Source organism: Schistocerca gregaria, chromosome 3 (genome assembly GCF_023897955.1).
Source record: "Schistocerca gregaria isolate iqSchGreg1 chromosome 3, iqSchGreg1.2, whole genome shotgun sequence".
Taxonomy (NCBI): Eukaryota; Metazoa; Arthropoda; class Insecta; order Orthoptera; family Acrididae; genus Schistocerca; species Schistocerca gregaria.
Window position 1 is genome coordinate 345,346,468 of NC_064922.1, and position 16,066 is coordinate 345,362,533.

The 16,066-nt window shown below is 38.1% G+C and overlaps 2 protein-coding genes across 2 annotated transcripts in view; one reads left to right on the forward strand and one right to left on the reverse strand.

Annotated features, from left to right (window-relative positions):
* The window catches only part of LOC126355219 (uncharacterized), a 175,355-nt gene that overhangs the window by 135,884 nt on the left and 23,405 nt on the right, over nt 1-16,066 (forward strand). The window lies entirely within an intron of this gene.
* The window catches only part of LOC126355221 (lipase member H-like), a 107,577-nt gene that overhangs the window by 6,452 nt on the left and 85,059 nt on the right, over nt 1-16,066 (reverse strand). Inside the window, exon 6 of the mRNA XM_050005480.1 lies at nt 4,229-4,281. Within this exon, the coding sequence (XP_049861437.1) occupies nt 4,229-4,281 (53 nt within the window). The remainder of the gene's footprint in view (nt 1-4,228; nt 4,282-16,066) is intronic.

A 16,066-nucleotide genomic window follows, 5' to 3' on the forward strand; every position in this document is an offset into this window, starting at 1 on the left:
TGATTTTAAGAACAGCTTAAAAATGTAGACTTGGGTGACATTTAAAATTAGCCGAATTAAATTCAAATTATTTCTTATGAGTTTGTATACATTTTTGAAAGTAATTTTTCTAAAAAGATAGTTAAATGTAATAATGGCAAGTCATTAAGGAAACTACTGATATTTAGTTACAGGTATTAATAGCTTCTGCAGAGAACTTACTGGAGAATCAGGCACAAGACATCTATTAAATACTTGCTAGATACTCTTTATACAGTTCGTAAGATAAGTGATGTTTCCAGCTTGCAAACAACCCTCTCACTGATAGAAAAAGAAACCACAATGCTTATACTGTAACTCTTCATGATCAATGTGTTGACTACTGAGGCCACTACACTAGCTCCCTGCCCCCCCCTCCCTCCCCCTCCCCCCCCCCCCAACCCCACGTCCTCTTTGAAACCAGGAGCACTGTGAATGGTTATGCCAGTGGTGGTGTCCCCTTCCCAAAGTTTCACAGAGCTCTTCGAAGTTCTTTTTTTGTAGCAGTTAACTCAGCTCCAACTTGGTGGTTTTGTGGATACATACAAGGTGGGAGGTTGTAATTCTTCCCCAAGCAATAGTTGTGCCACGGAGAAAAGCAGCTCCTTTTTTTTTACAAATACACATAGTTCTAACAGCACTAGTGGTAGTGACTAGGCCTAATGGCTTTCATTGTATATTAGAGCCACTTTGATGGTCCTGTGGAACCTTTTACCATCACATTGCTTGCATGATGGTAGCTATTACTTCTAAGGTAGCTCCAGCCACAATGACACAAAAGTTTATGGACAACTGAGACTCAAATTGCCTCCCGCTACCTGTTCTTATGGTTTGACGCACTCCAAAACTCAAAATCCAGTTTGTGACAAGAGCTCTGGCCACTGTTTCAGGTGAAATTCTCGTGATGGGAATGGCCTCTGACTACCATATGAATGTATCAAAGACCATCCATATGTACTTGTGTTCATCTGACATCAGTTGTGGTACTACCAGATCCAATTGCAAGTACATAAAATTAGTCATTAGAGTTTCAATGGAACTCATTGGTGCTGAGACATGCCTTCTGATTTTACTCCACTGACAGCTGTCACAAGATTGTGACCACTAACAGCAATCCTTCTCCATACCTTGTCAACCACTTCTTGGCAAGAAACTTGACTGTTGCTCTCACCCCAGGTTGTGCTATGCTGTGGCAGGTCTCAAAAATCTGATGTCAATACTCCTGTTGTATGTATGGGCATTATATATTGTGGGCTATGTTGTGCCATAACATGGCTCCTAGCTCTAGAACATGAACTTGTATTAAGTGCTGGTTTTTGCTGCTTGTGTAGTTATTGCAGGTTGCTGTCTCTCTGCAGCTGTTCTGGAGTTTGTTTCGGCAGGAGCACTTGCACGTTCATGCAGAAAAAATTCGCCATTACATCCATTTTGCTGCTGATGTGCCTCTCATTGGTGGTGAAATATGAGCTGTATTCTGACTGCTGATACTGTCTATGCAAGCTGTGGTCCATAACTCTTGCAGAAAGCACTGTTAATGGTGTGTGATAGTGTAGATCGTGAAGTGTCTAATAGCTACTGTGTCCTCTTCACTTTCTCTTCTGGATGCATATATTCCTTTTAAAATGTCTGTCACTGGTGCTTGTAGGCTGGCACCTTTGAGAATGTGCCAATGATAATAGTTCATCATTCCTAAAAATCATCTTAGTTCCTTGTATGTTTGCAAAACTGGAACGTTTTGAATGCTTGCCACTCTCTCCGGCAATAGCAAGATATCAGCTGGAAACTGTGGAGGTCCAATTTTCTTCTTTGCCCAGTGGCTCTTGGAACAAATTAATTGTGAAACACAGTGCCACAATACAAAGGAAGTTACAAGAAAATCTTATATATAAGTCTGTAACTATGGAACAAATGTGTCTCAGACTTTGATCATTTGTATTACCACATTTTATATAATTGTTCTTTTTAGTCCATCCTATAATGTTAACTTTGTTAACCACTGTCTCTTCATCTTATTCTGAAACCATTATCATCCAGTTCATTCAATCATCAATAGCCATCTGTATCATATATGTTCAATCATCAAAAACACGGCACTTTTACTCAAAAAAGAATTCTAAGAGTGACCTGTTTCTAGCCAGGGATGTCTTTCAAAAATGACTGTGTATGCTGTGATTGTTTCATCACAGCTTCAGTGGAAAGTCTCCTTTCAAGAGTCATTTCATTGCAGCATGAGAAAACCTTTGAGTACATCTGCAATTGGTAACATATAACTTATGGATGCTCCACATTTCTTACATCTTTCATCCACAACTTGAGAGACCAGGACAAGTTGTTGCCATAGAATATCCTTCTTTTCAATCAATCATTCCAGAGGTTGGGAGAAGGGGAATTCCAGCTGCAAATGTTTGAAGGCAGGGTTTCTGGTTTCATTTTTCTTTTTTCTTTCCACATCAACTCATACTCCGCTTCAGAGTGGAAATTCATTCTTGAAACAAATCTCTGCACTGTGGCTAAGCCATGTCTCCACAATACCTTTTGTTCCAGGAGTGCTAGTCCTGCATGTTATGCAAAAGAACTTCTGGGAATTTTGAAATGTAGGAAATGAGGTATACGTGGAAGCAAAGCTGTGAGGATGGGTCGTGAGTTGTGCTCAGACAGTTCAGTTGGTCAGTCACTTGCATCAAAAGGCAAAAACCCTAGATTTGAGTTCGATTCTGGCACACAGTTTTAATCTGCCAGAAAATTTCATATCAACACACACTCCACTGCAGAGAGGTAATCATTTTCTAAAATTTCTGAGAAAATAATGTACTCCACAGCTGTTGCCTGCCTGTGCAGTAATAGAATACTTAGTATTTAAAAAGGGCCATTCTACTGAATCAGCTATTTATACATTTATGGAGCACTTAATAAAATCTTTAAAGGATAACATATCACCAATTGGGAGCTTCTTTGACTTATCAAATGAATTTTACTATGTAATTCATAACATTTTATTAGAGAAGTTCTTACAGAATATATATTTTAGGCAAATGCCTAGTTTAGTTCATATTTATGAAAGTTACCCTACACTATTTGAGTAAAACAAGATGGATGCCACTTTGTCTGCAAGGGAGAAATTACAATGGGATCCCACAGCATTCAATCACTGGCCCACTACTGTCCTTGCTTTATGTTAAACAAGTGCCATTTTATTTGAATCAAGAGACAGAATTACTCCTGTTTGCAGATTACACTAGTATTGTTGTGAAGCCAAGAAAAGAAGCACCAACAGAGAAAATTTTAAATGATGTTTTTGTGAAAGTTTTATATATTCTGCACTGTCAAATGTATCCCACTTCCTATTAACTCAGTACACCAACAAGAAATAATAAATACTGTAGAACATTGTATGTTCTTAGGTGTGCATATTGATGAAAACAAACTGGAAAAGCCATACAGCAGACCTGCCAAAATGTTTAGGCTCATCTATGTGAGTGATTCAAATAATTTCCACCTTTAGGGACACAGAAGTCAGTAAGTTAACATATTTAGCATATTTTCATTCTTTGATGTCTTATGGGATGAGTCTGAGATAATTCCACACTTAGGCAAAAAGTATTCATTGTACAAACGAAAGCAGTTACAATTATACATTGAGGTCAAACACATTAGCCTTGTAGGTACCTTTTTAAGAAGCTGGAAATGTTCATCACAGCCTCACAGTACATTTATTCACTTGTAAGGTTTACCATAAACAATCCATTTAATTTTGGAAGTAAAATTAAAAGAGATATTAACAACTACAATACTATAAGGAAAAACGGTCTTCTTCACCCTTTACTGAAGGTAACTTTGGCACAGAGAGTGGTGAAATACACATATATGAAACAGTTTGACAATCTACCCATGGCAATAAAGTGTTTGATGAGTAGCAAGGGTATATTCAAATGTAGATTAAAAAACTCCTTGTACATCTTTGAGGACTTCTTGTATAGAGATAATCAGTCATTTTTAACGAAAAAAAGACCTACAAATGGCCAGCCTGTAGCCATACACATATTATTTTTAGTTGTATCTAAGTGTTGTATGTTCATTCTGTTGACTCAGTCTACATCTTAATGCTTATCATAGATTTTATCTATGGAACACATAACTAACTAATTAGTTAATTAACTAGTAAACTAATTAATTATCATCAGAAGAATGAGACAGAAACACCATGTCTAACCAAGAGCATATGGTGGATAACTTGCAGTTGCCAAATAATATGTTCCAGATACACTGAAAGAAAGAAAATCTTTGCAGTATTACTGAAATATGATATGTAGTTATCAAAGATTTGAAAATATCTAAAATATGAACAAAGTGCACAAGCTCACCTAGTGGCTGCAGGTGGAAGCACATAGAAATCTGTAAAATTTCTGTCAGAGCTAGGGTCTTCTTCTTTGTTTCTTCAGAGAGAAAACATTGAAGTAAAAGACATTTGTAAGGTATAAGGTTATAGGGATGTCACATAGAATATCAATGTAATGGAGCATCACCAGATACACTTTCTTGAAAGTTACCCTTAACTTGGGATCCTGGGAGATTTTTTCCTGTATCTTTAAGACTTACAAGTCTCCTTTCCTTCAACACTTTTCTCTCTTTTTCTAGAAGGAAATACCTCTCCATAATAAGTTTAGCAATGATATGTCTTTCAAGTATTCTATAATATAATCTAGAGGTTGTTTTATATTATGCTTATTTATAGCTATTGAAAGTTGGACAAATGACATAGCAATTCCTCCAAAGAAGCAAAAGTCTACTCTTTACATCTGCTCCTTGTATCAGGCCTAGCTTATTGACATGCTATTTCCATGATGATGAAACAAACTTTCATGTATGATGGAGTGGATCCACTGAATCAATTTTAGATGTAGAAATTTGGTCTAGAGATGACTGATTCAAAAGTTATAAAAGAAAGTATAACATTTCACCTTTATTGTTGATCCACTTGTGATAAAAATCCAAGTAGACAAATAATTTGTAATGATTTCATTTATCTGAATTACTCATATAAGATACTACTTTTACAATAATTGCTCCAAGCAGAATCCTACAGGTTGCATGCAAGCACGACACCTGACAGCATTGTACAAATGTTTGTTCATACAACATCCCACATGTCACATGTAGTGAAACTTCTTTTCAGTACAGCCTCCTCACTTTTTACTGGGGTCACATAATGAGACATTTTTACAGGACTTCTCAAGAGGAAATGAGGTCACATCAAAAAAGGAAAAATCCTCCTCTTCATATTCACCTTCCGTGGAATGTCTCACATTGGATTTATTCAGGCAAGAGATACAAAGTTTGCTGGAGTTCCATCCATGGTGGCAGCTGTTTGCCAGTGTAGTACAGGGCTTCACAATAGCCTATATGTGAAATTTGTGACCACTGAGCATTCTGTATCTGGTGGAATAGGCAACATTCAAGAATAGTTCTTGGGAGGGAAGGTGAGTTATGACCACACAGCATTTATTGGCTCAACACAACACAATCTCTCAAGTCAGCAAGAGCTACAATTTTCACTTTCTGTGAATGGTAGGAGTATAAGTGCTGACATCCAAATTACTTCCCAAGACATGAGGTCCAATGTCTGCAAGAGTTGAAGATTTGGATTTTCTGTGGGTGGGAGCAGCGTAGCAGCTGTTTGTGCATTTCACAGTACTGTGTATGGCAACAGTGTCATATGCATCAGATCAAGTGCTGCCTGAAGGTTCCTCATTCAAGCCAGCAAGAAGGGTTTCTACCAACTCATAGGTCCATACAGTTTATTGTCCTCTTCAGCTGTATTCCTGTATTATTTGCTGAAAAATAACTGGAAAAGTTTTGGTAAGTTAGTGTACATCAGGTGTCTCCTCAGTGGGTACATGGCCCAATGCAACCTACCATCTTTTCTACAATTTCCAAATGCTTCTCTATATGTGAAGCCCACAACTAGTTCCAACTGTGCCACAATTTCGCAGTACAGTTTAAGTCCTACCTCCACTTTGTAGGTGTAGGTGGAGGGGTCACTTTGCTGCTGCAGAGAGTACACAGCAACAGTTAAGAAGTCTTAAGTGTGCTATCAAACAAGTGGAAACTTGGAGTCAGCACTGAAAAAGACAATGGGCAGCTGATGTCTGACAACACACTGAAAGCATACCATCTGGTGGTGTCTTGGTTCCCAAGTGGGTGGTTCCTGAGACCTGTTGAAACTTGGAGCCAGAACCATGAAATATTATGGACAGTTGCTGACTGCCAAAATGCATGTTATTTGCATGGGGAGCACAACATATGTTGTTGTCTTGGGATCTGACTATCAGTCAGTCTGTTGTTGAACAACAGAACACTTGAACTTGAGGCATGTGCCTGGAGCTGAGTAGCAGTTTGTGGCAGACGACACAACCACGAGGTTCTGAAGGCAAGGAGCATAGGCCATCTGGTGTTGTGTTGGTGTCTGAGAAGTCTGTTCCTAGAGAGCATTAACAGAGACAGCATCTTGTGCTATGCGTCTAGCATCCAGGGCTTCCCAAGGACAAGTGTGAGCTTCTTTGTGTGCTCACACTACAGCTGACTATGTACTGACAGGAAATAGTACAGGCACTAGTGCAACAGAGATTACATGGGCATGTATTCCATGCCAGTTGACCACGTATTAACACAGTATTTGACTAATTTGTGTGTGTAGATGGTTATGCTTTATTATACATTGCTGGTGGCCACACTACTGATGCAAGTTATGATTTAATATTGTTTCATTTTGTCCCTGGATGGTTTGGAGTCCATCAAACTATAGCTCAAATAATGTGCATTCTGTAGTCTAGGATATAGTACCAGTTAATTCTACTGCTTTTGGTATCGGGTTTATTGAGTTTTACTCATATGATTTTGATATATTCCTTGGTGAATTTTTAGTAACTGTTACATGAACCTTAGGATTAGGCATTGATTTGGTGTATTGTAATTATTTAATTCTACTGTATTTTGGTATGATCAGTATTGATCTTTTACTACTAAAATATTGTTCAAATCGCGGTGGGTTTTGAATCACTGTTACAGGATTCCTAGACATGACTTTCATTGCTCAAAATATCTGTTCTCTATTCTACATCTGTTTAGCAAGCCTATCTATGCTGTTTCTGCACTTTAGATGTAGGTTTTTCTCTGAAGGGATGAAGAAGGAACATCAGGGCTAACATCTTGTCAACAGCGAGGTGATTAGAGAAGGAGCCCAAGCTCAGATAGTCCCAAGGATAGGAAAAAAACTGGTCAGGCTCTTTCAAAGGAACCATCCTGGCATTTGCCTTGGGTGACTTAGGGAAATCATGAAAACCTAAATCAGGATGGTTGAACATGGATCCAAACCATCATTTTCCTAAATACAAGACCAGCGTGCTAACAACTGTGCCATCTCAATTTCTTTTTTCTCTGATTGTGGATTTGCTATATTTGTTGTATATTTATTAAATATTATCTATTAATGTTCATCATTATTATACACAATTTTAATAGAAGATTTTGTCACTTGTTTCAAGCTGTCTTGGTGATACTGTTTAATGAGCTGTGTATTTTGGTATGTAATAAAAATCCACCTACAAGTTGGCAGCCCTATGCCATGTGAGACGTCTAAGATTTTGCACTCTCATAGGTTATTTGTGTTTTAATAACAGTTGATCTAGTACATTTACTCATCAGATATATGGATTAGTTCATTCATTTGGCATAGTTAACTTAAAGGATCTCATTTAATTTTTCTGCTTTTCTTTCCGAGGATCTAATTTGAGTGTGTCCATTCAATATTAATTTCATATTTCTGGAAAGTATTTGTAGCATAAATTCTAAGTTGTTTGATTTAGAAAATTTTGCACTAGTCATTTGTTTACATACTGTTTACATATATTAAAGTTACAGTCTGTTGTGGTGAAGTTTATTAACAGATGCTGTAGTTAAGCAAGTGTTAAGTTCTTGTTGCAAGGAGAAATAAATAACTCTTTACTTCATATCATACACCTAAGCACTAACCTGTAGGCCCAATTGTTGCCACTCATAAGTAATGAAAAGTCATATAGTGTAAAATGCGTGAAGTGATTTAATTCTATCTTGAAGCTTGTAATTGGTTCAGCAATGTGTGATAAGTGTAGATGGTGCTGTAGTATAATCAAGAAGGGAGTATTATGTGTAGACTGTGGGTTGGAATTTCAGTGGGGTGACTGAAATGGGGGACTGAATGGAGAAATCAACAAGGCCCTCCCATGGTATTGTAGGCTCTAAAAAATTGACAAGAGAATCACCAAGCAGGATGCAAAATTTTTGCCCTTCAGCTGAATTTGACCACATCAAATTTGAACTACAGCAGATGGGTTGAAGGGGAAACGATCATGGGAACTGGGTAAAGGTAACAAGCAATGGGCAAAAAGGGAACAGCTCTTCAACTTCACGTACATATGAGCTATCAATATTGAATAAACTTGACTTATTACGTTGAAGTAGAAGGAAAAGAGTTTCATTCAGCCACAGGTCACAGCAGGCTGAAACAGGCTCCTAGCAAAGAAACTCAATGTAGGTTGGAACCAAAAACAGAAGGAAGAAAAGATCCTTGCTGCTAGGTAGATGCAATGGGAGGGGTACGGTCAAATGGTACAGGACAAATTAGGAATGGGGTACCACATTGCAAGTATTGTGTAGCCAAGGTGACAGAGAACATAGTGAATTTCTGCAAACATTTTGGCAAAGAGGATAGGATTATTGTAGTAGGTGGAGCACAGAACAGCCTGGCTAAGAACAGTAATTACAGCATTAGCAGTGACCAGGATGAAATAGGCATAGGAGTTGCATACAAAAATGCAAGTTTTGTGTTCTGGAGTGCCATGAATAGGCCCTGGGTCAACACTGCTGTGAGTTGTGTGAACACTGCGTTGAGAGGACTGCTGCTGACTATAATGAATATCTCATGTGAGTGCAGTGCCAGCTGCTGGCTGCTACAATTGAGAGATGGGGATGTACTAGATATGGCTTACACCCCTGAATAGGAGAGGGAAAAATAGGCTGATGAGTTTCTTGCAGATAATATACTGCAGTGGGAGGGGGGGGGGGGGGGGGGTGGTCATGCAAAGCAACATTCCTGTGGTTTTTTGGGTTAGAATCAGGATTCAGGCAATCTGTTTTGAAAGAAGTCAGAAGAACAGAAGAGCCCCACAAAATACTTCAGAAGACACAGTAAAGTGCAGTTGGCTTATTTCATCAGGATCTTAGATGATTGGGTAACAAGGTCTCTGAAAAGGTAGACATCCTGTGCCTGTCTGAGCACCACATTGCCACAGGGTTGGATAAGTGACATATTAAAGATTACACTCTTTATGCTTACTCATGCAGAACTAATATGGGAAAAGGAGGAGTTGTTAAGTATATTAACACAGAACACAAATTCAAAAACATTGAGACAAGAAGATCTTGTAGTAATTAGTACATAGAAGTGTGTGCTTATGAATTAATACCAAGAAATAGTTCACTTTTAATTGTAGTGGTATACAGATCTCCACTAAGAAATTTTGAACTGTTTGTGAGGAATCTGTTTTCCTTACATTGCCATCTGTCAGACTGTAGCAAACACTTAATAGTTTCTGGTGACGTTAATAGAGATTTTCTAAAAGATTCTGGCAGGAAAAGTGATCTCGGAACATTATTTGGGTCCCTCAATTTGATGTGATCAATTAACTTTCCAACACAGTTGGTAAAGACAGTAGGAGACTAGCTGATAATGTTTTGTGTGATGAAACTGAAAAACAAGAGAAAAGCTGCTTACCAGTAACAAATGCTCTCTCTGCTCATGATGTACATTTAGTTAGCATAAATAACATTGTGCCTTACAATACTGATTCTCCTCGGAGGAAATCATATAGAATAATTAATGTCTCCAGGACAAATGTTTTAAAGAATAGTTTACAAGAGATGACCTGGTATGAAATTTATAATGAACCAAATGCTAACATAAAATTTAATCTGTTTTGTGATAAATTCATATCATTATTTGAAAACAGCATTCCACATAGGCTAATCAGAAAGGACATTAAATAGCCACATAAAAAAACACAGATCACTAGAGGGATTAAAGTATCTTATGAAAGGAAAAGGGAAATGTATCTTTTGGCAAGAAGAAGTAGAGGTGCTGCACTAGTTTCACACTTAAAAAAAACTACTCAAAATTACTAAGAAACGTTATTAGAAAATCAGGGAACATGAACCTAACGTCATGCACATAATGTTAGAAATCAGTAATTCTAACAACAGATTTAAGGCTATATAGAATACAGTGAAACGGAGATAGGGCAACCAGCCATAGAGCAGGATAACATCACTTTTGAATTGAATGGAAAGGCTATTAATTATGAGTTACAGTTAGCAAATGTATTTAATACTCATTTCTTAAACACAACGCTACGCATAGGGATAAAAAGCTCTTGAGAAAACTCACAGGTGTAAGTTGAAAATGTACCTCTTAAACAATTCAATCATATGAATGTATCACCAGCTTCTACTGAAATTAAGAAAGTTAAACATTCTTTCAAAAATAAAAACTCATCTGGTTTTGATGGTGTTTCCAGCAGAGTACCAAAGATTTGTCCACATATATGCATCACTAACTCAAGGCATGTTTTCAGAAAGACAGAAAAATGCCTTATTAAAGCCCTGTTTATGAAAAGTGATAAGAGAGATAACCACTGACCTGTGAGAAGGTGATGTAATCTAGAATAATATCTCACCTTGTCAAAACAATAATATCCTCAGCAAATCACAGATTGGACTTCAGAAGAGTTGCTGTACTGATAATGCCATTTACATGTTCACTCACCAAATTTACAAGCAGTAGGTAATAAAATAGTGAAGGCTGATATTTTCTGTGAACTGTCTAAGGAATCTGACTGTGTAAATCCCATTATTCTCTGAGATAAATTTGAAGATTTATGGGATTGATGGAGTAGACAACCAATAGATAATGACATATCTAACCAAACGAATGCAGAAAGTTGTATTTTGTAACTCAACGAATTTGGGCCAGGGACATAAATCTGACTGGGAAGAAATCACGTATGGTGTTCCTCAAGGCTCAATTTAGGTCTACCATTGTTTCTCATATATCTAAATGAACTACTGTCCAGTATACAACAAGCAGAATTAGTTCTTTATAATCAGTGCAAGTACATGTACAGAAACACAAGAAATGGCAAATAAAATTCTTAAAAGTATTGTTGACTTTTTTCTGCAAGTGATATCACCTTCAATTTTGAAACGACACAGCAGGAAATGACAAATAAGTAAGTTATATTTTTGCATATTTCCTTTCAATAATAATGTATGGAATAATGTTCTCAGTAACCCATTTTTAAGGAAGAAGGTTTGTTTTATGCAAAAATGTGCTATAAGACTAATATGTGGTGTTCACATACAATCATTTTGTAGACATATGTTTAAGGAGTTGGGCACTCAGCCTACTGCTTCACAGGATATTTATTCCCTCATGATTCTTTTTTGGAAACAACCCACTATAGTTTAAAAGGAACAATTATGTACATAATTACAACACCAGAAGGAGAAAATGACATTCATTATTCCGCATTAAGGTTATCTTTAGCACAAGAAAGGATGAAAAATGCTGCAACAAAAAAATTTGATCGCACTTACCCAGTGACACAAATTGTCTGACAGACAGGAAAGTAAAGTTTGAAAGCAAACTGAGAAAGTTTCTTCTTGACAAATCCTTCCATTCCGTAGAAGAACTTCTGTTACTGTAATGTGTTAAAGGTGGTGGGTTGGAACTACTAATTCACACCTGTATATCTTTCTTTTTTTTAAATTATTAATGTTCAGCTTATAACAGTATGTACAAATTAATTTGCAATGTGAGTTTAAAATGAATCGTTCCACTTCATTATGGTTATTATGCAGACTGGTCCATGGAGCATGGAACTAATAAACTAACTAACAGTCCCCAGTCATTTCCATTACTCAGCCTGCTGCTACCCTTGCCATAACACACTATCATTTCATTAGTGCTGTACAATTCATACCATAAAAACAATCTGAACATATTGACATCAGTGCTGACAATTTCAATGCACACTTTATACTAACTACATAGTATTGGTCCTTTTTCCTGTCATAAGCCATCATGACGTATTCCTATATGTTGATTGGATATGTCTACCCTACAGCATTAGCAATCATATATCCAACATAAAATCAGTTTATTGCACGAAACACATCTCCTCTATGTAACAAGTGCTTGTAGCACTTACAGTATCCATTTTAGAACCCATTTATACTAGAATTTTTTCTTTTTCTGGTCTATACTACCACCTCTGAGATTTGCTTACCCTACCATCTTAGCAACAACAGCAACAGTACATGTACCCCATTGTCAGACATATCAGAACGGTTTTTGCTTTTAAGTTTTGACTCATTCATTTCCAGTACGGGTTACCCATACCTCAAATTGATACATGTATCCTTCTCCATAATCCTAGAAAGTTTGTAACATCATCACAAAATCACCCTGAATATACATAATTACAGGCGCCAGTGTCTATAACTTTGGAGCTCTATAGCATCATTGAATGGCGTTTCAGAACATGGATTCCTATGTAAAATTTGATCTACTAAGTCCCTTCTACAACCTCTCAAAGTTTGTAACATGAATTGTGAAACAAACTGAATAAGGTGTCCCAGGGGGAATGATCAACATCCAGGGATAAGACAGGAATGTTCATTTGATGCAAACACATCATATAGACAAATGCCCAATTCCACATTGTTTCCAGGATACAACACATTTAAGGTACATTTGTTTTTGAGCTAGTGGCACTTATCCTAATTGTGGATTGATCGTAGCAGCACAGTTAATTGCCTGTCATTTGATTTTTGTTTATGACATTGAATGATGTCTGTTTTTCCATTGACATTTAGTAAACTAGTATTGTATTGTTTAATAACTGCTGTACATGTGTAAACCACACAATGTATTGAATAACAAAGAAAATAAATAACAACTGAAATACCTCCAGTGGCAGACAGTTTTGATGCCTCGCAGCACCAGCGGCACAGCACCAGCGGCCCAGTAGGAGGGGAATATCGGACCTTATATAGTGACTGCTGGAGATGTGGATAAATGACCATTCTGCACTCACACAGGAGGTAGCCTTGTGGATGCCATCAGCTTGCTCAAGACTAGATACACTGAGAAGGGCCTGGAAGATAATGAGAAACTTGCCAATGATTCATGGACCCTTGCAGCCACTGAGATAGAGTGTTTATACAAAAATATGAAGAATGCACCCATGGAGGCGTGTGAAACTCCTAGATTGCTGCAGCAGTATAGACCCGCCTTAAAAAGCTGGAAAATTGCAGATTATTCATGGACCCCTGCGACACTGAAATGGAGTGTAGAAACAAAAGCATCAACAGTGGCTACTTGGAGGTGTGGGAAACTCTTTGTTGGCTGCAGCACATTTTGCCTGCCTTAAAAAGGGGAAAATGCACCAATAATTCAAGGACTCCTGCAGGTACAGAGACAGAGCATAGACCCAAAAGTGCAAATGATGCACAAAGGGAGGTAGGTGAAACTATGTAAATTTGTAAGAAGAATCAGTCTGCTTAAAAAAAATGTTTGCCTTACAGCAAGGTAGTTACTTATAAATCTCAAATGCCAGCGGATTCTTAAACAAAGCACAGTTCACAGCAGTTAAGAAATATGCAAAAACGTAGGAACAATTTGCTGAATTGATTGCAGTCACCACCGAGAACAGTCTTGACAGTGAACACAAGAGGAAAATACCAGTTCCTGAGCCACACACCTGCTCATGCAAGACAGAAGATTTCCACCCTATACTGGGAGGCAATGTCACAAAACAGTGATCAGTCATAGAGTGGCATACCAAATTTGGTATGCCATTGACAATACTAAGAGGAGGAAAAATCTGATGAATCTGTGAGCTATTGAGAGTTAGGAGAAGTCAAGAGATAGCACAAAAGGAAGAGGACATAGAGGCTCTTCCCATGACCATTGTCTGGGATGTCAGGCACATAGACAGTGTGTCTGTGTGTGCTAAGTGTGTTGCAAATGAGCAGCATGCAGTAGACATAGCTGTAGTTAGTGTATTTAGTTTCAGTTCACACAGGCTCCCCTGTATTTTATGAAGCAGTTTTAGAACATGTAGTTGGTTGTTGTGAATATTCTGTTTCACATTTTCATTGTTTTACTTGCTGCTACCAGCATTGACATCAGCATCATATTCTCTGTCTCAGTTCATTCTGGGAACACCTGCAGGCACTGAGACAGAGCATATAACAAAAGTAACAAGAATGGATGTTTTCTATGCAATTGAGGTCTGGTAGGCAAATAACTATGGAAATAGACAGGCCAACTGAGGAGAATTTGGGTGAGAGTGAGGAATCACCAGGCACATCTGTGCAAAGTACACAAATTCTGATTCTGCTAGAAATCGACAGGCCACTTAAGAAATGTTTGAGGGTGACCAAGGAAATACAAGGCACATCTCTGGGGGATAGTCAAAATCTGAGTCCACTGGGCCAAATTCTCATTATATTGTAAAACCACACATCTCAGTTAACCACCATAATGGAGAAGAATCAAACAAAACCAAACTAAAACTTTTCAGTCAGAACATAGATGGGCAAATTACAATAGACAGCTGCAAACTGCGAACCGAGATCAGAAAGACATTGACAGAAGTCACCAACAGCCTGGGCAAGGTATGAAAAAAATGCAAAATGAAGGTTGAAAACCTAGAAATGCTGGTTAACATAAAGATGACAAACTTCTCTGTCAAGATGAGGAAAGTAAATCGTCCAAGGAGACACAAATATAATGTCAGTCATCTTGCAAGAAGTCTCTACAATATGACAAGGAAATGTCCTGGTAATGTGGGTCATGCCACCAAATTTTCAGTGAATTTGCAATATCCCCCCTCCCTCCTCCCTGAAGACATGCCTAAAGAATTTAAATGTGTATCAGTGAATGAAAGGAAGGCAGAATACAATGACTTACTTGCTGCACAGCAGATGCTTGGCCCGGAGGAAACTGTGAGGTTTGATGTGACTGTGAAAACAGTAGTTACAAGGATTTATGCACCATGTTTCTGGTGACATACTAGAACCTGGTCGCACAGGGAAGTGAAAAGATGAGCACATATTGGGAACAGTATATACCTCAGTCAAGTCAATCCATGAAAACATATGCTACTCACTTTGTCATTCTTGTGGCATACTTGTATGACGGAGTGACAGATGAGGAATGGTTGGTACAACATGCATTCATTGGGGCACTATTGAGAGAACAGTTTCTTGATATCTTAATGTCTTTGGATGACACTGAAGAGCAGTAGTTACAAAGGATCGCACTTGCTAATACAATGAGGGCAGAAAATAGGCGGACACAAGGGCTTGTGCAGCACAATGAAAGGCAGAATTGGCACAATAACAGACAAATGAGACAAGAGGTGAGAGAGTGACGATTGCGTTGATCCACATCAAGGAGAGCAAAGTCGGATCAAAGCACCGGATCACAGAAACTACAGGAATTCTGTCCTAGTGCCGCTTAATGAAAGAGGGCGAGAGAGTAAGGGGCGCTCACCATCACTGGCCTCACCTCAGGCAGAAGTGCATGAGGTCTCACAAGTGAATGACCAAAGACAATGAGATATCACTAGGGACACCTCAATAGGGAAGGGGCATTACATTCACAATGTGCAGTACTACAGTCGCAAATGCAAGACAACGTTGCCCAGTACTGTGAAGATCTGGAGCTGCCTGAAAAGGTAGACAATTTGTATTCTATCATTGAGATAACCATGGGAGAAATTAAGACGAGAACATGTATGGATTCTGGGTCTGAAGCGCCAGCACTTTCGACATCATTTTAGATAAAACTGGTGCAAAGTGGTAGTAAATTATCTGATACCCATAAAAAGAATCTCATTAATTCCCACTGGGGTGAAGTGGAATATGGTGAAATGCAGAAGGAGGAAGT